Here is a 22177-nt window from a genome sequence, read left to right on the forward strand (position 1 = left end):
GAAGAGGAGGCTCAGGGGAGACCTCATTGCTGTTTACAACTACCTGAGGGGAGGTTGTAGCCAGGTGGGAATTGGTCTCTTCTCCCAGGCAACCAGGGGCAGAACAAGAGGACACTGTCTCAAGCTGAGCCAGGGGAGGTTTAGGCTGGACGTTGGAAGAAATTCTTCACAGAAAGAGAGATTGGCCCTTGGAATATGCTGCCCAGGGAGGTGGTGGAGTCACAGTCCCTGGAAGTGTTTAAGAAAAGACTGGACGAGGAACTTAGTGCCATGGTTTAGTTGACTAGATGGTGTTGGGTGATGGGTTGGACTTGATGAGCTTGAATGTAATTTCCAACCTGGTCAATTCTGTGATTCTGTGGTTAACTTAATAGAATACAAGATTTAGCAGAGAACTGAATGTGTGTGTCTGCTGGATAGCTGTCCAGCAGCTACAAGCGAGAGGCTCTAGCTGAAGTACCTAAGCCACAGAAGTTCTTGCTCTATTATTCATGCCTGATTCTACTGAAAGGTCTTGTTACTCCTGGATTTACTCCATGCTAGAGCATCATGGTGAATAGCTCTCCATACTGTACACCACAGCAAGCCTCCAGTCCAATGTCTATTGGAGGTGATTTGAGAGTTGATGGTGACCATTCCTCCCTAAAAGATGTTCTAGTCTAAGTAAGTATTAATTCCAGGAAAGCTTTCTGACCTGTTTTACTCAGCACGTGAGAGCAGGGAATCACAAAGGTCCAATACAACCTTGGTCTCTAGATAACATAAACAACTTTGCCCTGGAATGAGTCCCAAGTGTTCCTTTAACAACCTGTTCTTTAAAACCAACGCCTCAAACAGTCATTTCAAAGCTGCTTGTTTTAAAGAGGACTGACAGGGGAAGAGATAGGAGGAAAACCAGGTCCCCAGGGCTCTCAGTTTCTTCCTCTGCCACATAGTGTCTTAAAAGAAATACTACAATTGTTCAGCATTCAGAGGTTGCATTTGCTGAAACGTTTTGGCTTTTAGTAAGGAAAATGCTTAAAATATAGCACTGTGTAGTAATATTGAACAGCTTGAGGTTTCTTTAGTACTAACATAATTTTTCACTAGAAGAACTCTTGCTTTGGTAGATTACAAGAAGCTCCTTGAGGGCTTTATACCTGGCCTTGATAAGATGCATTGGCTAAAAAATGCTGTTGGATTCCCTCCTGGCATCAATTTTCAAGCAATAATTCATTGATGTTCTTATTAAGCACTAGAGAGGCTGTAACAGCAAAACAGCTTCCAAGCCTCAGGTTAGGTGGGGGAGGGTATTTAAAGTTGTGGAAATGCAGGAAAACTGCTAGTAGAAAAAATGTGATAGTTTGCTGCTGACAGAAGAAACACAGATGCAAGCAAGCAAGCATGTACAAAGCTAAGTCACTTAGCTATATGAGTTTTCTGCTGCTCTTGTTCTGACACCCAACTTATATATGCTACAAAAATAATATGAAGCAAAGCCTTTGACTGTTGGTGTCAAATCTAGTCAGTGTAAGATTCCAGTCATGAAGCGAGACGAGGCTTTGTAAGACAGATGTGAAAATATAGTCCAGGTATTTGACCCAAAGCTGCCAGAAGAAACCAGACTGTCACTCCTGCACTGACATTATTGCTTAGAAATGCTGAGGAATCACAAACTTACTCAAAATCACTGAGAGCTCAAAACCTTGGAAGTATAAATGCTTCAGGTTCAGGATACTTACTTGAAAACTTTTGCTTGCTTTGCGTTCTGGGAAGCTGCAACCATTTCAGACTGTCACCACTGAGAAATATAAACCAATACCTTTTAAATAGTGTGGGGAAGCATGCAGTATTTAAAACACACCTGAGTTTCTTAGAATCTTTAATCTTACACTAGGAGGCTAAACAGAGAGAGGTTTCTTTTCCAGCCCTATGTGCAGTGCAGTACCTGTGCCCTACCACTGAGGCAGGTGGTAAGACTTCATGAACTGCATGTGTAGCAGTGTTTTGAAATGTGATGTGGATCCAGAACAGCTGAAGAAGGTGGGAGGCAACTGTAGTCCGTCAGTTTATGTGTAAACACTTAGCAAACCGGAGATTACATCTTCCAGTAGTGCAGCTCATCTCACAGAATCACAGAATGCACTGGGTTGGAAGAGGTCTTTAAAGGCCAGCTCACTCTGAGACGTTGAAAAGTCCAGCACATGAGCTATCCAACAAGCTTTCAGGAGTGGTTCAAGGGAACTCTACTGTGGAGGGAAAGGGGAAAATGTAGGAATGCTTGATCTCCTGAGGTGTGATGTGCACTGTTGATCTTTTTCTCTCCCATCTACCATGGTCTGCAACCTTCCAGCACTTCACCTGTCTGCACTATTACTTTTTTGGGTATAAAACAAACAAGCAAGCAAACAGTGTGTGTGTGTATTTCAGAATCTTATTGCTGCTTGAACAGAAGAATTTCCCTCTGCTTGGTAGTCTTGCCCCTGCCCTATCTCTTCTGAGGCTGCTGCCTTTTCTTTTTTCTCTCTCTTCTCCTTTTTTACCTCCCTCAATCAGAGGGAGCTTTTCTTCTCAGAAAAGCTTTTCTTCTCTCATTAATTTGATATTCCTAAATTCTTTCTGTGCTGAGCTGTTGTCTCTTTGACATGTATATAGTTAGGCTTGTGTAAGTAAATCTTCATTCATGTTTCAGTGTCCAGAAAGGATGTATTGGGCAGTGGGAGCTGGGGGAGCTTCTTTTTCCTCTCCTAGGGCTTCATTCTAAATGCATGATGGTCCTGGAAATACAATCTTGGTGAATGCTCTCTGTGCTTTTCACCCAGTTGTAGGTCAGTTATCTGCTGCACTTTCCATGATGGTTGCTGGCTTCTCTGAAATACACCGAAAGCATTTCCCTCAGGTGGAGCAGACACTTTCCAAAGAGGTTCTCCTGGTCTCCTCCATGCCTTGCTTCCACTTAGTCCCTCAGTACATCCTACTTGGAGTGGCTGAAGCCTTGGTAACTCCCGCCTGTAAGTAAAACCTAATAGGCTAAAGCAAGAGTGTCCTGATTTGCAGAGAATTATATCAGCTTCCTAAAAATAATTACTGTCTTCTGATGTTTTATCCCTGGCTCTCTTCCATGAGTTTAATGAGCAGATCTGTACTTTACCTGCTCAGAGCAGCATAATGTGTCTTGTTGGCTGTAACTCAGAGTGAGCAATTACGTTGTTCCAGATGAACTGGAAGGTAGCATGGCCCCATCAGGTCCCTGGGGTGTGTAATCCACTGTTAGGCAGGAGGATGATCAGAGCAGTGGGACTCTGGGCTTGGATGCGTGACTGGGCTTGGAGCTGAACTTGCTTCAGGCAGGACCAGATGAGCTCCCGAGGTCCTTCCTGACCTGAACCCTGCTGTGTTGATTTACCCAAGAAAGAACAAATAAACCTATGACAGCTGAACTGTGGCTACAGTCTATGAGCACTTTTCAGGCCACAGTCAAAAAAGGTGAAGCAATTTAGCTTAACCCTTTTCATTTATGGGCCCAGCTAATAGAATTATTACACCTTTTTCACTGGCACAGAACACTTACAGGCAGGCAGCACAATTCAGCTGAAAGGCTAACCTGGAGAATACTGTAGGCAGATGCAAGATGTTTGTTTGTGTTCCAGTCAGGAGTCCTATGAACATGCCTGCACAGAGCATCATGCCTTAGCTTGTGACATACAGTCAGAGATAAACACTCCTGTTTTGCAGAGGACAAGTAGAGCTTAGCTCACATCTGCCATCCATAAATTATGTAGATGTGCTCTTGATTGTGCTTTGCACCTTCTCTCCATTCCATAGCTAACCTTTCCATACCTACACTGACATTCCTGAGACTTAGTTTCTTCTGAGGAGCACTCAGAGTGCTTACCAGTGTTTTACCTTGCAGAGCTTAAAAAAATACTAGTAACACACACAAAAAATAATCTAATCAACATTCACTTAGAGACACAGGTAAAGTAATTGACTAGCTGATCTCTGCAGGTGTTTAATTCTACAGGTTGAGTGTCTATTGTTCCAGTATAGCCCCAGAAATGTTCAGATTTTTATTGAAGAGCAGGAAATAACTTCAGTGTCTCAGCTTCGTTCTTGCACTCTAAAACTACTGAGAGCTGAGGGTCACATTCTGTCACTAAAAAGGTAATTTTCCCTAGTTTTAAATACTTAGCACTTTCATAATGCCTCTTCATCTGATAGCTCTCAAGTACTTAACTGAGACAGGTTTCTAGGCAGGTAATGTGGTTTCTAGGTTACAGGCTAAGTATAACTGAAAACTGGGACTTTCTTTGTTTAGCTTAACACAAAAAAAAAAAAGGTTGGGAGGTGGCTTTCTTACTTCTTGTGCTTCTGTGGGAGAAGAATATTACTGATAGAATAAGGCTTTTTAATCTAGCACTCTGGGACACAACAGAAGTCCAGTGACTGGAAGATTACATTAACCTTTAGAGAAAAAAAAATAAAGATCTGTCTTGGTGGGTTTGGGGGGTTTTTGTTGCTCTTTTGGGGTGGGATTGGTGGTGGTGTGTCTTGGTGGAATTGGTGGTGGGTGGTTTTTCTTCCTTTTTTTTTTTTTAATTAAATCTTTGTAAAGGATTTTTATTAGAATTTCTTTAGAGAGAAAAGTTGTCTTGCCAATTGAAATAAAGATTAAGTATCTTGCTCAGAGAGTTGTAGCCTGCCATAGTAGCATGGATGACTATAGCCAAATTACACCTGATGGGATTGGTTAAACAAGGTTACAGTAAGTACTTATGAAATCTGATCTTTCTGAGTAACTTTCCCTGATTGTCACAACCTTTTGTTTCCTAATTTTATACCTTCAGACCTCACCCACCCTTGTCCTCCAAGCCCCAGTGTTTCCCAGCCTACTCTATTAGTCGAGTTTGCATGACCTCCAGCTTGAGAAACTTGTCAGAAGAGGACCCTCTTTGGATGCTGAGTTGCCTGGAGCATCTCTGAGTACAAATGAAACTTTGCAGTCACCATCTTCCACTCTTTTTGATTTGGATGTCCAAATGAAAGCTTTGGAAACGTGTTAAAGTAGTGTAATTCAAGAACCCACTTAAATGGGACTAAGTCTGAATTTGAGACTTGTACATGGTAACACTCAGAGTAGGTACCTGAAGTAGTAGGTAGGGAATGTGGACCTCCATTCACTTGCCCACACATGGGTACCTGACACCATTTTCCATGGAGTAGCTAGGCTATGCATGTGGGCAAGTGGGCTCTCTATGGTACCTGTGTGGTCTCCTGTGCTGCTGGAGAAAAACAGGATTTTCCCACAGATCCCTGAAGATGGCTAAGGTGTACCAGAGCACTTCAGGCAGTGCTGGACATCTGTATCCAGGCTGCTGAACTGAGCTCTGGGTTTCTAACTTCAGTTTGAACTGAATTGCCATTCAGGAACCATTCTGTGGATCTCCATGGATGACACTGGCAGCCTAGACAGTTAGATAGTTGCTTCACCTTTTCTGACATTTTGTTGCCTTTGTTATGCAGAAGGTCAAATTCAATTATTATCATAATTTACTTGACCTGCAAGTACATAATCTGAGGTGAAGACAGAAGTGTTCACGCTTGTAATCAGAAGGAAAAGAGGAGATATCTCATTTCTGAAGTGCTTGCTTAAAGGAACTAGATTGGGCATATTGAACTCTCTATCTACATTTTGAGCCCTGATACTTTCAATTGTGTTTATGCAACATACATCATTATCTTTTTTGATAAGAATTTTTCTATAGTCATATGCTTTATGTGGCATGAGAATATTTAATGTTTCCCTAGCACTGAGACAGTATTTAAAGAATAAAATTAACCAATAATAAAATAATTGCTGTCTTCCACCCTGATAGAATGTAAGATCTTGTAGGTGGGCCTACAAGAAAGCTGGGGAGGGACTCTTTAGGATATCAGGTAGTGATAGGACTAGGGGGAATGGAATAAAGATGGAAGTGGGGAGATTCAGGCTGGATGTGAGGAAGAAGTTCTTCCCCATGAGAGTGGTGAGAGCCTGGAATGGGTTGTCCAGGGAGGTGGTTGAGGCCCCATCCCTGGAGGTGTTTGCAGCCAGGCTGGATGAGGCTCTGGCCAGCCTGCTGTAGTGTGAGGTGTCCCTGCCCATGGCAGGGGGGTTGGAACTGGATGATCCTTGTTGTCCCTTCCAACCCTGACTGATTCTATGATTCTATCTCACAGGCTTCTAACAGCTTGTATTTGCAACCCTGGCTAAGTTCTAACTAGGAGATTGCTTTTTTTTTTTTTTTTTTTTTTTAAATCCCACTGATTTAAAAAGGAAAATAAATAAACAAAACTGGAAAAAAAAACCAATCCCCCCACCACCACAAACTCTCCCAAAAATACTGCTAAGAAACCCAAGGAAAACCCCCCAAAAAAACTCAACACAAACAAACAAACAGAAAAACAAAAACCCAAGACAAAAAACAACAACAAACAAAACCCAAGGAAACAGCTTCATCCTGTGACAGAATACTGTAATTTGCCTCCATGGTGTCTGGGGTTGCTGGTGAAGGTAAGCCAAGCCCACTGCTCACAGAGGCTGTGTGACACCGCTAGGGTCCAAGCTGCCTGCTGCACCCTTGCTGCTTTGCCCTGCAGAAGATTAGCAGCTGTACAGTGTTTGCTGGAGTGCAGCAAGGATATCATCTGCCCATCAACAGGTCTCAAAGCATGGTTAGTTCAGAGGATATATTGGGGATCACTTCACCCACTGATGGAAGGCAGTATTCTCCAGGGTGGAATGCAGCAGCTGGTTAATAGTCCCCAGAAGCACCGTGGGAGAAGCAAAGACTGGAGTCTGCAATTGAAACAGCAGGGGTAATTTAGGTAAGTAGGATGCAATTACCCAGGCTGAATTTGGCCAGACTGCATGTTTTGCACCCCTGCTTTTTAAAAAGGAGGAATAACAAAACTTTTTAGGCTCTTGGTGATTCAAATTAGCTAGGGCTCACGCTGTACGATGTTTCAGACTGCGCTGTTGCAGCTACAGATGGTGTCCCAGGCTCACCTGCTTTCTCCTGCCCTCAGGCTTTTGGTTCCTAGTGTGAATGAGGAAAAAAAAAAACTGCCCATGATATTATTTTTTTCTCTTCTTTAATATGTTTCCAAAGCTTTCATTTGGATATCCAAATTTAAAAGAGTGGAAGATGATGATTGCAAAGTTTCATTTGTATTCAGAGGTGCTTCAGGCAACTCAGCATCCAAAGAGGATCCTCTTCTGACAAATTTCTCAGGATGGAGGTCATGCAAACTCAACTAATAGAGCAGGCTGGGAGACATTGGGGCTTGGAGAACAAGTGTGGGTGAGGATTGGAGGTATGAAATTAGGAAACAAGAGCTTGTGATAATCAGGGAAAGTTACTCAGAACAGCTTTCATAAATACTTACTGTAACATTGTTTAGCCAAAATACACCTGATGGGATTGATTATAGTCATCCATGCTACAATGGCAGGCTGCAGCTTCCCCCTCACCACTGAAGCTGTTGCTTCTTCTGGTTTAAGCAAGAAAGTGAAGGACAATGTCTTTAAAAATAGCCTGTGACTGGGGGTTGTTCTCTGGGAAAGAGGAGCATTACCCAGCCTTATATTAAAGCAAGGTAACTCTCCAAGTTAAGGTAGAACACTGGTTTTGGAAGTATTTACTACTGGCCCTAGTGATATTTACTGCACTGGCTCTGCCCTAGGAGGAGGTTTTGCTCTCCAGCAGTGTTAAATATCACATCTGTTGTCTTTATGCTTGCTGACTGTGGGGGGTGTTTCTCTTGTTTTGCTATGCCTGAGGCTTTAAAAGTTGATACCACCCATCCAGAGGAAAGATCTTTACATACCCGTGGAATATTGATAGTTACATATGGGATGGTTTGTTAGGGAGCTTCATTGGAACAGTTGAGTTAACATTCTGCTAGTAGGGTACATACCAACACATCTGATTGCCCTTCTGCAGCAAGCAAATCCTGTGTAACATATGGAAACTCTATTAGAGACACCTTGGGGGAGTTGTGTTGTTTAGTGTTGTTTTTTTTTCATTTTTATCTATCTTCTTTTATTTCTTTATCTATTCTATATCTTTATATCTATCTATCTATCTTCTTTAATCTGTAACTGTATCTGCTTCCTTCCTAAGGTTCCTTACTTGCCTTCCAGCTTGTGCCAGAAAGAATTAGAGGGATTTCCATGCATTTTTTAACTCTCTTTAATGGAGCTGGCTGCTTTATGGGAGCCTTCTTGGTTCAGACTGCCCATGCAGGCACTCAAGGTAAGAATATGATCATGTCTGCTTTTCCTGAGCAGTTTTCTAATATTATTGATTTGGAGAATTAGGGACCAGAATGAAAGGGGATGCCAACGTTTTATTGATTTGCTCTCACAATTAAAATGGAATTAAGATAGGAAATAGCCTCCCAGCTGTATTCATCCAATTTTAATGAGTCACCTCAGTTTTGAGAGACTAATTAGAGGATGGCATCTTGCAGGAAGCCCTCATGTCCAGTCTGTATAATTATATACTTAGAACTGTCAGGGTTGGAAGGGACCTCAAGGATCATCTAGTTCCAATCCCCCTGCCATGGGCAGAGATGCTTTCCAATAGATCAGGTTGCCCAGAGCTACATCTAGCCTAGCCTCAAAAACTTCCAGGGATGGGGTTCCACCACCTCCCTGAGCAAACTGTTCCAGTCATTCACCACCCTTATCACAGAATTAACCAGGTTGGAAAAGACCTTCAAGATCATCCAGTCCAACCTATTACCTAACACCATCTAATCAACTAAACCATGGCACGAAGTGCCACATCCAGTCTTTTTTTAAATACTTCCAGGTACAGTGATTTCACCACCTCCCCAGGCAGTCCATTCCAATGAGCAATGAAGAATTTCTTCCTAACATCCAGCCTAAACTTCCCCCTGCACAGCTTGAGACTGTGTTCTCTCATTCTGTCAGTGGTTGCCTGGGAGAAGAGACCAACCCCCAGCTGGCTACAACCTCCTTTCAGGTAGTTGTAGAGAGCAATAAGGTCTCCCCTGAGCCTCCTCTTCTCCAGGATAAACAACCCCAGTTCTTATGGTGATGAACTTCTTCCTAACATCTAATCTAAATCTCCCCTCTTTTAGCTTGGATTCATTCCCCCCAGTCCTATCACTACCTGACATCCTAAAAAGTCCCTCCCCAGCTTTCCTGTAGCCCCCTTCTGATACTGGAAGGCTGCGATAAGGTCTCCTTGGAGCCTTCTTTTCTCTTGACTGAACAACCCCAGCCTGTCTTCATAGGAGAGCTGCTGAAAGACAAGAAAATATGTTGTCAAGGAAGCAGCTTTTGATGTTCATGAAGAAGTACATTCATGTTAGTCATCTTTATGTGGAAGCCTCTGACAAAGAGAGCAATAGTGAAGCTTCAAAGAGCGGTGAACATATCTTCCTTTCTGTTCCACAGAGTTGTATGGCAAAGGAAGGTGGGTGGAGTGTTTCAAAGCTGTCTAGGGAATTTTTGTAAAGCCTTTCACACAGTCCCCCACAACATCCTTCTCTCTAAGCTGGAGAGAGATGGATTTGATGGGTGGACTGTGGAATAGCATAGAATTGAGCACACTATTATCCTGAGCAAAAGTCACTGCTAAATTTTGAGGGAATTCAGTGACAGTCTGTATTCAGATTATAAGGTGCTGTAATGGGACTGAATAAGTCCCTTAATAGGGGAAGTGCTCTGCAAATCTTGAAAGACTTTAAAGAAAACACCGTGAGAAATGTTCAGTGTTTGCTCTGTTGCTCTAGTTAGAAGTTTGCTTTCCCTGTTAATATGCAAATAACATATTATTGGACTCTTGCATTTTATTACTGAAAAGCAGAAACACACTCAGTGTCTCTTCCCAGTGTTCCCTGCTTGAATTAGAGTAATCACAAAACGTTAGGGGTTGGAAGGGACCTCAAAAGATCATCCAGTCTAACCCCCCTGCCAGAGGAGGATCTCCTAGAGCAGATCACACAGGAGCACACTCCTCATAAGGAAGAGAGGCTGAGGGAGCTGGGGCTCTTTAGCTTGGAGAGGAGGCTACTGAGGGGTAACCTCACTCATGTTTATTACAAGTTGCCATAAAATTATGCAATTCACAGCTTGCAAATAATGAAGATATCTATTCCTGTATCTTAATTTGTGTTCTAAGTCTTCAGTTTGAAGTGTTAATGTGTTTGTCTGCTCATCTCAGCTATGTCCTTTTGACTCAGGCTTGAGATAAGACTTCTGGAGCTGGCCATAGACTATAACAGAACCAAAGAAGCATTTGGGCTTGGTTTTGTTTTGTTTTTTCTTCCTCCTGTTTTAATAGGAAATATTATGTACAAAATTTTCTTGTTTCATCAGGATTTTTTTCCAACCTCTTCCGCTGTGCTTCTTATGGTGGTCTTTGGTACTTGTGATGAAAAGCATAAGATCATCAAAATAATGATTTTATTTATAAAAGCTGATGGTCATCTATTGAACCTCCTTCTAAAGATGATAGTACTTCAGATAATCAAACTTTCACCTCTCTTGGGTCAGATGAAGATCCAATGAAGGTCAGATGACACAAAGTAGCTCTCATTACTCACATTTGGTATTTTTTTATTCACCTCTGTTTGAAAAGCTTGTAGAACATTTGGTATCTGGACAATTTATGGAACTGGGGGTAAAGCAAGCCAACAGGTGTTTGTTTTCCTCGTCCTAAAAAGCTAAACTAATTTGCTTGTATTGGAAGACCAAAGTTCTTTCTGTTCTGCTGAAAGAAGGTGATTTATGCAATGGTTTTGTAGGTTTAACAAGGCTTAGTCTGTGACTCTTGGACTATGAGTGCTTTTGTCTTGTCCTTTGATTCCTGTTTCACTTAAAACCTGAGCCAAGACTATTTCTGGCTCATCTCTAAGCAATGAGCCTGTTTGCCATGAAGCAGTTTGGGATACAGCAAAGTAGGTCCTCCTGTGTGTATTTTGAAGTGTTGAAGCAGAGGGTGTTGACAAAATTTAAACATTATTTTTATATATATGTGTGTGTATATATATATCTCTATCTCCTGTTTCATGTCACTAGTTTAGAGTTTTATTTGGGGGTTTATTGGCAAAGTTGATCAGGTATCAGTCACAGTCAAAGCTGCATTAATCATTTTGAATGCAGCTATGGAGGATGGTGTGAATATGATAAAATAAGACTTGACAAAAAAAACCTCTGACTTGTGCAAACAGATGATGGGTGACAGTGATATTTTCAGTACAAGCTGGGAAACTGCTTTCCTTTGGATCTCTTACCTCTCCTAACATTTTTGTGGAAGAAGATGCAAGACAAACCTTGTCCTCCCATGCCAATCACTTCAGCATACATTTCTCTAAAAATATTAATGTAAATATGTAAGAAAGAAAAGGGGGAAAATAAGAAAAGGTCAGAGGGAGGAAAGTGCCCCAGACAGTTTTTCTTCATGTGTTTAGAGAACCAGGTGGTTGTGGGGTTTTTGTGGGTTAGATGTTTTGAGGTTGGTTGTTGTTTGTTTGCTTTGTGGGGCTTTTTATTGTTGTTTTGGGGGTGTTTTTTTGTTTATAGAGATTTTGGGTTGGCTGGTTGGTTTGGGCTTGGGTGGGGTTTTTGTTTGGGTTGGGTTTGAGTGGGTTTTTTTTTGTTTTGGTTTTGTGGGGTTTTTTAAGTTTGAAGCCTTGTACAATTCTAAATGCCAAAGATGATAATGCTAAAAGACATTTCTTGCAGTCCACATGGTGGTGCCCACTGGTACCTACTTAGCTAATAAGGGTTAGAGGCAGACTGAAACTCTGGCTTGGGTATGATTAAACACTACATATCTGCCCACTAACTTGATGAAATGATGGAAGGTAGTACAATCTTTTTCTAAGATATGAATTGGACTAGATGACCTTCAGAGGTCCCTTCCAACCCAGACCATTCTATGAATCTACTCTGCCCTGGTGAGATCCCACCTAGAGTACTGCATCCAGTTCTGGTGCCCTCAGAATAAGATGGACTCAGAGCTGCTGGAGCAGGTCCAGAGGAGGGCCACCAAGATGATCAGAGAGCTGGAGAACCTCCCTTGTGGGGACAGGCTGAGACATCTGGGGCTGCTTAGCCTGGGAAAAAGAAGGTTCTGGGGAGATCTTATAATGACCTCCCTGTACCTGAAGGGCACCTACAAGAAAACCAGGAAGAGACTTTTTACAAGGACCTGTAGTGATAGGATGAAAGGGAATGGCTTTAACCATGAGGAGGGGAGATTTAGACTGGATATTAGGAAGAAATTCTTTCCAGTGAGGGTGGTAAGACACTGGAACACGTTGGCCAGGCAGGTTGTGGATGCCCCCTCCCTGGAGGTGCTCAAGGCCAGGTTGGATGAGACCTTGAGCAACCTGTTCTAGTAGGAGGTGACCCTGTCCATGGCAGGGATGTTGGAACTGGATGATCTTTAAGGTCCCTTCCAACCTAAACTATTATATGAATCTATGAATTAAAATTTCTGGAATCATAGTCTAAGTTGCAGGACAGCTGTAAACATGTAAGGATCATAGAGAACAGACCACTGTCTGGTGTGTGACTGTTTTGCTTTGTTGTGTGTGAAATCCCAATACTAAAATATGCTAGTGGTGTTCAATAAACTGAATCCCTTCCCATGCAACTTTGGGCTTTGTTGTGAAACCTTAGAAAGCTCCAGGGGTGCCCTTATGGTACCAGATGCCTTGTGTGTACTGCCATGTGTCAAGGACTGCCTTACAGCTCTTTCTGCATCTTCTTTGATGGCTAGTATTGCCAGCAGTTTGTTGCTGTCAGTCATCCACCAGAAACAGGCCAGGCAAGTGGTTTGGGTGGAAAATAGCTAGGACTGGAGAATTTCAGTGAAAGCTTAGCCAGGCATTTTATTTCAACCATGTATATTATAGCAGGCTTGAGGAACTGATTCTTCCTAGACTTCATCTCCTAATTTGTTCTAAATTTGCCATGAAGTGCATAACTGATCTAACTCCCATGGCAAATAAGAAAAAGCTCTTTAAAACATACACAGCTAAAGAAAACTTCTGATTCTGTGGTGATTCAGGCTACAAAGTGTTGCCATTGTTGGAATAAAAATGGGAATCAGGAGCTTGTTGCACGAAGTTAAATCACAGGGAACAATTATTTCTGTGACAAACCAGGCCTGTAATTGGCACTTCTGTTGGTAAAGGATTGACAGAACCCAAAAGTTCTGTTGAGGGAAGGTGAATTGTTAGCATATTGCATACTGATCCACAGGTAACAAGGTGCTGGACACTTCAGGTGACTTGCCTGGTGGACGTGGGAAAGGCTGTGGATGTAGTCTACCTGGACTTCAGCAAGGCCTTTGACACTGTCCCCCACAGCAAACTCCTGGCCAAGCTGGCAGCCTGTGGCTTGGACAGCAGCACTGTGCTGGGTTAGGAACTGGCTGGAGGGCAGAGCCCAGAGAGTGGTGGTGAATGGTGCCACATCCAGCTGGCAGCCTGTCACTAGTGGTGTCCCCCAGGGATCAGTGCTGGGCCCCATCCTGTTCAATGTCTTTATTGATGATCTGGATGAGGGGATTGAGTCCATCATCAGTAAATTTGCAGATGACACCAAGCTGGGAGCAGGTGTTGATCTGTTAGAAGGTAGAAGGGCTCTGCAGAGGGACCTTGACCAGCTGGACAGATGGGCAGAGTCCAACAGGATGGCATTCAACAAGTCCAAGTGCCAGGTGCTCCACTTTGGCCACAACAACCCCATGCAGAGCTACAGGCTGGGGTCAGAGTGGCTGGAGAGCAGCCAGGCAGAAAGGGACCTGGGGGTGCTGGTTGACAGCAGCTGAACATGAGCCAGCAGTGTGCCCAGGTGGCCAAGAGAGCCAATGGCATCCTGGCCTGGATCAGGAATTGTGTGGCCAGCAGGAGCAGGGAGGTCATTGTACCCCTGTACACAGCTCTGGTTAGGCCACACCTTGAGTACTGTGTCCAGTTCTGGGCCCCTCAGTTTAGGAAAGATGTTGAATTGCTGGAGCATGTCCAGAGAAGGGCAACGAGGCTGGGGAGGGGTCTGGAGCACAGCCCTGTGAGGAGAGGCTGAGGGAGCTGGGGGTGTTTAGCCTGGAGAAGAGGAGGCTCAGGGGAGACCTCATTGCTGTCTACAACTGCCTGAAGGGAGGTTGTAGCCAGGAGGGGGTTGGTCTCTTCTCCCAGGCAAGCAGCACCAGAACAAGAGGACACAGTCTCAAGCTGCGCCAGGGGAGGTTTAGGCTGGAGGTGAGGAGAAAGTTCTTCACAGAGAGAGTGGTTGGCCATTGGAATGGGCTGCCCAGGGAGGTGGTGGAGTCACCATCCCTGGAGGTGTTCAAGAGGGGATTGGACGTGGCACTTGGTGCCATGGTTTAGATAGGCATGAGGTGTAGGGTGACAGGTTGGACTCGATGATCCTTGAGGTCTCTTCCAACCTTCTTGATTCTATTCTAAATGCAGTAGTGTCCAGGACACCTTGCTCCAGCAAAACCAAACAAACTGGCCCAGTAAGTTCCAATGTTTACGGCTGAGAGTAAAATCCTGGGAGTATGAACCCTAACCCCAGTCAGTGGAGGGTGCTGGAGTTGGCAGACAGTTTGTGGAAGGTGTTAGCAGGGTAAGGTTTGGAAGTGTCTAAAGGGAGTTTTGCTGCCTGAAACAGACAACTGATGTTAAAACATTGATGAATGTTACCCAAGGCTTCCTGCCAGCAGAGGATTCTCTGTGCCATGAGTGTAAGTCTAAGTAAATCCAGCTCAAGTTTATCCCCTCTTTCATGGAAAACCAACCTCCATTTAAAAAGGAAAAATATGAAAAGAAAAACCCAAGGGATAAATGCATATTTCTGACTGACAAGAACTAATGGTTACATGAATATTTGCTTTATCCACTGGTGAAAGTGCACATTGACAGTAAGATCATTGCATCTCTCTAGTTCTCTTCTGCCACCCCTGTTTCTCTGTAGAGAAAGGCACCCCTAAATAGCCCTTTTGTCCCTCAATGAAAGGACAAGGAAGCCTTACTCCTACCACTTGCTTTGGATAGAGCATTAAACAAGAGAGAGTGCAGACTTGCACTGTGGGGGCTAGAGTCTCACCACGCTCAATCTAATTTTGGCCCTGCCTATGCTGTTGCACATTTATAGTACAAGATTTTCTAAAGACTTTGCATTGTTATCCTGGCCTCACAGTTTAAACACTGCCAATAACTAAAAGAAGCAGAGAAGAGACAGAGCAGCTATCTTTGACCTGGGCCATGGAGGAGACTGGTGGTAAAATAGGAGCAGAACATAGATCTCCTGCTTGCTGGGTTGCCCTCTCCTCCTGATGAAACCAACCATTCCCACTCTCAACGCTTCAGTGTGATGCCTTTGCTAGACAGTTTAAAAGTTCTATTTTATTCTGTTCTCTTCCAAGTTCCTAAATTCCTCTTTTATGTTGTTTTGGTTGGTTGTCATGGTTTGGTTTGGTTTGGTTTTGGGGGTGGGTTGGAGGCTTTTTTGTGTGTTTGGTTTGTTTTTTTTCTATCACTCAGTGCTATTTTTAAGGAAATATTTTCTGTTCAGCTTCCATTGTAAACACTTCCATTAGGAAGCTCCTGCTGCTCATCAGGTTAACTTAGCTGATGTAAATAACCTAGCAGACCCTGTGAACTCTGCTTTGACAAGCTGTAGCACTGAGCCCCATGTGTGCTCTCTCTTTCATCAGATACATGCACTCTCTCCGTGACTTCTATTGGCCACTGGGGAATGTGAAATGAAAAACTACCTGATTGTGAATTATGACAGGAAAAGTTTATAAGCTACTAAAATGAAGTTATGGCACCTAGGAGTTCAGTCAATTGACAATGTTAAATGATACATTTTAAGACCTGCCCTGAGCCAATGCTGCAAAAGGAGCTGTGCACCCAGAGGTGATGTGGTGCTGCTCTGTGCTGCTCTGTGACAGACAGGAAGGTAACGTGGCATGGAGCAGACTGTGGAGGAGTTAAGGAAATGTGCTGCACTGATGACAGTTGCTCTCTGCTAATCCTGGGAGAGCAAAAGGGAACTGTGTTTACAACTCTAATGTGTGGAGGAAAGAGAAAAACATATGTATGTGGTGAGACAGGGTGTAGTACTTTGACTGCTGGCTCTCCTGGGATGTGGAACTGCTCTTTCTCTCTAATTAGAAAATGTTGGCAAGCTGAGAATGTCACTGGATGGCTAGAGATTGCATCAGTGGCCAAACCATCAGTTAAACTCTCAGGTATGTACAGCACAGCTACAGCAAAATGCTGGGTTTCCTCCTCTCCCTTTTAGGTTATTGAAATGGTGGATAGCTGCTCTATTTAGATGGGTAGGATTTGATACCCGACTTGGAGGGAGCACAGGAATGTGACTTTGGTCCTATTGATGTGTTTTTGTTTAGATGAGGAGTGTGCTTTTGATCTGAATCTCCTGGTCATCTCTGATTTACATCACTTGTGATCTTGGAGCACAAAAATACTGCATTCCTTTTGGGTGGAACTAAACCCAAAAAATTGCTCATGCCTGATGTGTTCCAGCTGTTAGTGGTTACTGGTCTGGTGTTAATCCCCCTGAGCTACCTATAGTGTACATCACGTTCTCAGTGCCAGCTGGTTTGTGCTCTGTATTTGCTCCTATTTTCACTTCACTACTTGCTAATGAAGACAGCTCCTTTCTTCTTCAAAGGCAATAAATATCTTGTAATCCCAAATAATGTGAAAGCTCATTACAGCACTGAAGAGCTCTCTCTGGTATTCTGTATCTACTGTAACTCTCTCTTTTTTTTCTTACCCCCCACCCCCACCTTGGTTTTATGATTTTTGTTGTCCTTGATTGTAGTACTTCAGGTGTTGGTTGTCTTCAAATGCATCCTGACTTCCATAGTTATCTACCATCCCAGCTTGTTTGCAGACTGGCTGCAACGGACAACATCAAAAGCAGTTTACAGCTGCAAACTAAAGCATACAAGGATACAGGCAGGGAGGACTCTGGGTGTATATAGCTGATACTGTCCTCTGCTGAACTGAGTTTAAATTGCACAACTGTCCCAGATCCTATTGCAGAAAAACCTTGGTAGAAAAGGTCTGATTCGTGCAAATAAAAACACCATGTGCAAGACAAGGACACATTGCAGACTCATGGTTAAAGGCAGCTATAAAGAAAGGTAAAGCAGAATGTCAGGTAGCATTTGGGTAATGGAGAACCATCCAAGGCACTGACTAAATGCTTTTTATGCATGGCTTTGGGTGGTTTGGTTTTGTTTTGGTGCTTGTTTTGTTTTCTTTTTCTAAAGAAGGGCCTATTAAAGACTTGAGAGATATGAGTAAGGATTTCTACAGACTACCTTATTTCTAGCCCTTCCTAAAATTTTCATAATTAATACTTAATATTCTTCTAGCTATGTGCACAGGATAATATAGACAGAAGATGGCCCAATCATTGCCATAGTAGCTGCACAGAGTTAGGTTTTTCAGTAGAATCATAGAATCATTAAGGTTGGAGAAGACCTCCAAGATTAAGTCCAACTGTCAACCCATCACCACTGTGCCTAGTAAACCATGTCCTGAAGTGTTTGCTCAGTTGTTGAATACCTCCAGGGGTGGTGGCTCCACCACATCCCTGGGTAGCCTATTCCAATGCCTGACCACTCTTTGAGTAAAGAAATTTTTCTTAACATCTAATCTAAACCTCCCCTGGTGCAATTTGTGGCCATTTCCTTTTCATCCTCTCACTAGTTACTTGGAGAAAAGACTGACACTCCCCTCACTATAACCTTCTTTCAAGTAGTTGTGGAGAGCAGTAAGGTCTCCCCTCAGCCTCCTCTTCTCCAGGCAATACCAATTCCCTCAGGTGTTGCTCATGAAACTTATTCTTCAGACCCTCTACCAGCTTTGTTGCCCTTCTCTGAATGCTCCAGCACCTCAACGTCTGTCTTGCAGTAAGGGCCCTGAAACTGAACCTAGTAATTGAGGTGGTAATTGAGTAATTGAGCAGGGCCAAGTAGAAGGCACAATCACTTCCCTGCTCCTGCTGGTCAGACTATTTTTGATACAGCCCAGGATGCTGTTGGTCTTCTTGGCCACCTGAGCACACTGCTGGTTCATGTTCAGCCAGCTGTCAACCAGCACCTCCAGGTCCTTTTCTGCTGGGCAGCTTTCTAGCTACTCTGCCCCAAGCTTGTAGTGTTGGTTGTTGTGACCAAAGTATGTTTCAAATTTCTTTACTTTCTTTAGATCTGTCTTGTCTTTACTTTCTTTAGATCTGTCTTTTCTGCAAAGCAGGAGCAAAGTACTCTGTAGACTCAAAAAGATCATAGATGGTAAATTAATTCTCTTTGAATGTCTGTTTTGCCAGGCAGCTGGTTTCCACACTTGCTGCATGAGGGTAAATTGGAGAGATTCTTCTTCTTCTTGGCTTCCTTAATGTTGGTGAACACTCTGGGGTTCTGGACCATTGCATACAGGTATGTGTGAGAAAATGGCAGCAGGATGTTTCATTAGTAAATGTGGAAAGAAAACCTTGCAGAACTTGTGAATGAGTGTGTAATAAAGAATTGGTAGTGGTAAGATCAGACTTTCTTATGGCTTTAGGAGAAAATTTTGACAGTAAAAATTAAGTGGTAAGTTTTAAAACAAACAATAAAACTATTAAAAATACCCACAATAAAATGATGTAATTAGACTTAAATATTTGAGGAGTCTTGCTAATAGAAAAATTAATTGAAGAGAGAGTAGAATCTTATTCTTTACAGAAGTATAGATAGATAGATAGATACACACACTGGCATGGAGTTTAGATCACAGCATCAAGATATCTCAGCCATAGAACTGACCTCCACTGTCCCTGATTTTGTACTAACATATAGAAAATGTTGCTGTTGTCTCAATGACCTTGCATCTTTAGTATAGACCAGTAGGTGAAGGGGTTGCAAGAAAACAGCAGATCACTGCTCTTAAATGTTGTATGCAATGGGTTTCAACAGAATAACCCTGAAATATTTTCTTCTGCTCTACTGGGCAATGAGATAGAAGCAGCTTGCTGCTGGAGACAATGGAATTCCCCAATTAGTCCACACACAAGGAGCAATTTTATGCTACTATAGAACCTAGGCTCTATGCCTGTGTATTGCTTCTGAAGTGCAAAGAACTCACAACTGCAGCTCTCTTTTATGCCAAGGGTGGTTTGAAAGTTGGCCTGCCTCCTGTGTTTCAGAACATTTAATCCCAGGGAGGGAGGTAAACCTGTGTCACCATGAGTGGGAAGGGTCACATGCAGGTGGCATTCTCTTCGAGGCATTAGGCTCCACTTCTATGGCAATCCTTCAGAAAACCTTGATGAAGTAATGATTTGATAATGACAATAATAGAAAATTTCCAAGGGCAAGGTACTTCTGGAACTCTTGAGGAAAACACTGCTGTTTTCTATTACATATGCCACTAACTTTGCAGCATTAGAGATTACCATAGTGTCTTGTCAATTATTCCAGTATAACCTGAGACATAAGAGTCCATTTATTCTGATGGATAGGTTCTGATTTTATTTCTTTTAAACATGACCTAGGTCATGGTTTGCATGTTCCTCCTGCATGTACTTTGTCTTTCTTTTATAAAAGTGGGATTTTTATTCTTCTGTAAGATGAAATTTTCATTTGTGACATTTACTGCTGAAAACTAAAAGGTTTTGATTGTCAGGAAGCAATTGGGTTGAGCTCAACAGATAATTTTGCCATGAACTAACATTATTGATGAGGAGATTTGACTTCCAGGCTAGCTTAAATAAATAAGTTTAAAACTGTATTTCCAATTAGCATTTCACTTCAAAATCAAGAAGCCTCATTTTTCAATAAGGCAATCAAAATGGGGGGGTTGGTTTGATTGGGGGGTTGGTCTGGTTTGGGGTTTTGGTGGGGTTTTTGTGGTGTTTTTTTTGTTGTTGAGGTGGGGTTTTTTTGTGTTGTTGGGGGTTTTTGTGGGGTTTGTTTTTTGGGTTTTGTGGGGTTTTTTGGTTGATTGGTTTGGTTTCTTTGTGGGGTTTTTTTGTGGTGTTTTTTTGTTGTTGGGGTGGGGGTTTTTTTTGTGGTGTTTGTTTTTTGTGGGTTTGGGGTTTTTTTGGTTGGTTTTGGTCTTTTTGGTGGGTTGTTTTATTTTTTTTAATGGATTTTATTTGTTTTGGATTTGAGGACAAGTGTAATTGTTTCATTTTGTGTTGAATAAGAATTTACCTAGCGGGGAGAGGGAGGGAAAGGGTGAGAACTATCTCCACAAACACTGACTTAAGGGTGGGGGAAACTCTGAATTAAAAAAAAAAAAAAAGGAAAGAAAGAAAAACTACCAACAACAAAGCAAACAAACACCAGCAAAAAAACCACACCAAAACAACAACAAAAAAACCCAAACAAAAAAAGAACAAAAAAAAAACCCAAACAAAAAAAACCCCAACAAATAACTCCCCTAAGATTTATATGAGGAAAATATGATGTTTCCTTTTTATAAATTAGTTAAATGACACAGTACAGCTATTACTAACTCCTGTATCCCATTGGCACTTCTAGGAAAGTACATTTTGGCTGCTTAGGTGGCCAGGACTCAGAAGGCACTTGTAACTGTCTTGGTTTAAGCTGAAATAGCTCTGGACTGAGGACAGAATGGATTTACCCCAAAGGAGTAAACTCACACAGAATTGGAGGTTAAATAGGAATGCTCATTACAGGAGTAACAAAAGGTACCAGGGCAAAAGGATATACACTTAGATATACACATTGTGGTGGGTTGAAAATTCCCCCCTCCCAACATTATTTTTGCCAGACCAGCTCAGCTGGAAGCAAATGAAAGCTGTATTTACAAGCAAAACTACAATCTACAAAGGAATGCAATGAATAGGTACAAAATATGCAATATTTACAAGAAGGGACAAGAGAGAGAAGCAGAAAAGTTAATATCAGACAAAATGATGCAGCCAAGGTCCAGCAGAAGCACACAGTTAGTATCTCCCAGCCCAAGGAAGCAAAAAGACAAAAAGGTTGTTTTAGGAACCAAATCTTATGACAGATATATCTCCAGTGGGATTGTTTAGAACTATCTTTATTTTTTCTTTTTACACCCGATAGTGATTTATTTACATTTGTTATTTACATCTTTCTGTTCAAGGTCTGTGGAAAATTTTAAAGGCACAGCCTAAAGCTACCACACACATATATACACACTCAGAATTGGCTCTGGCGTAGCCCCCCCTGGCCTCTGCCAAGCCTCCATGGTACATCAAAAATATCCTCCCAGCCAGCCAAACCTTCCCTGCCACACTAGCCCTCATTGCCCCCCACCAAGATAGGCTGTGCCAGTGTGAGCTGAAATTCCCCCCACACCAACAATAACCAGGCTAGAGACAGGTTCAAACCATCACAGTGGCCCAGAGCCAGGTGTTAGCCACACAGCAAGAGATTCCTGCCCACCAGGCTCCCACAGAGCTGAATGGGATAGCAGCAGTCACACACCCAGAGCAGAGAGGTGAGACACAGAGAAAGCTGACAGAACAGTCTGCTCCTTATATAGGGAGATACAGGAAAAGGGAATAAAATAACTCATTCCAGTATCCTGTGTCCTCTCCTTGAAGCTATCTAGTCCTCTGGAGGAATTTATCTTTATGGTCAGACAGTTAATCCTCAACCTACAACAGTAACTTGCAAAATACTGTTGAATAAAGGACGAGTGCAACTAATCCCCGAAAGGATGATTGTTTTAGTATTTTTCCTTGATCTCCTCCTTCCTAGGTACAACAATCTGAATGAGGCATACACCCATGAATTCAGAGGGAGTCTTTCTGAAGAAAAACTCTTGAAGCATGAAAAAGCCATCAAGCATTATGATAGCATCCTGGAAAGTTCTCCCATTTTGTCTCCTATGGAGAAAACTTCCACCTCGTTTAACTAAATTTTGATTGTGTTGCCAGCTGGCTTTCTAATGATGAATTACCTAATCTGCTTAAGTCCACCTGCCAATGTATTTATGAATTATTTTAGGAATAATGTTATTTATAAGTGTGCAAAATAGCAGTTGTCATAGGATTTGGCCTTGTAGAATGCTGCACCGCTGTAATGTGCACCAAGGACGATGAGAGCTCACTCCTTGGCATGCTTGTTGGAGAGAGGCTTTT

At 42.5% G+C, this 22177-nt stretch overlaps 1 protein-coding gene across 1 annotated transcript in view; it reads left to right on the top strand.

The window, feature by feature from the left end:
- Positions 1 to 21954, top strand: part of SLC15A5 (solute carrier family 15 member 5) — a 41430-nt gene extending 19476 nt beyond the window's left edge. Inside the window, exons 6-9 of the mRNA XM_054387104.1 lie at positions 2802 to 2990; positions 8145 to 8276; positions 18383 to 18491; positions 21795 to 21954. Of these exons, the coding sequence (XP_054243079.1) occupies positions 2802 to 2990; positions 8145 to 8276; positions 18383 to 18491; positions 21795 to 21954 (590 nt within the window). The remainder of the gene's footprint in view (positions 1 to 2801; positions 2991 to 8144; positions 8277 to 18382; positions 18492 to 21794) is intronic.
- The last annotated feature ends 223 nt before the right edge of the window (positions 21955 to 22177 follow it).

The sequence above is a fragment of the Indicator indicator genome, chromosome 14, assembly GCF_027791375.1.
Source record: "Indicator indicator isolate 239-I01 chromosome 14, UM_Iind_1.1, whole genome shotgun sequence".
Lineage (NCBI taxonomy): Eukaryota > Metazoa > Chordata > Aves > Piciformes > Indicatoridae > Indicator > Indicator indicator.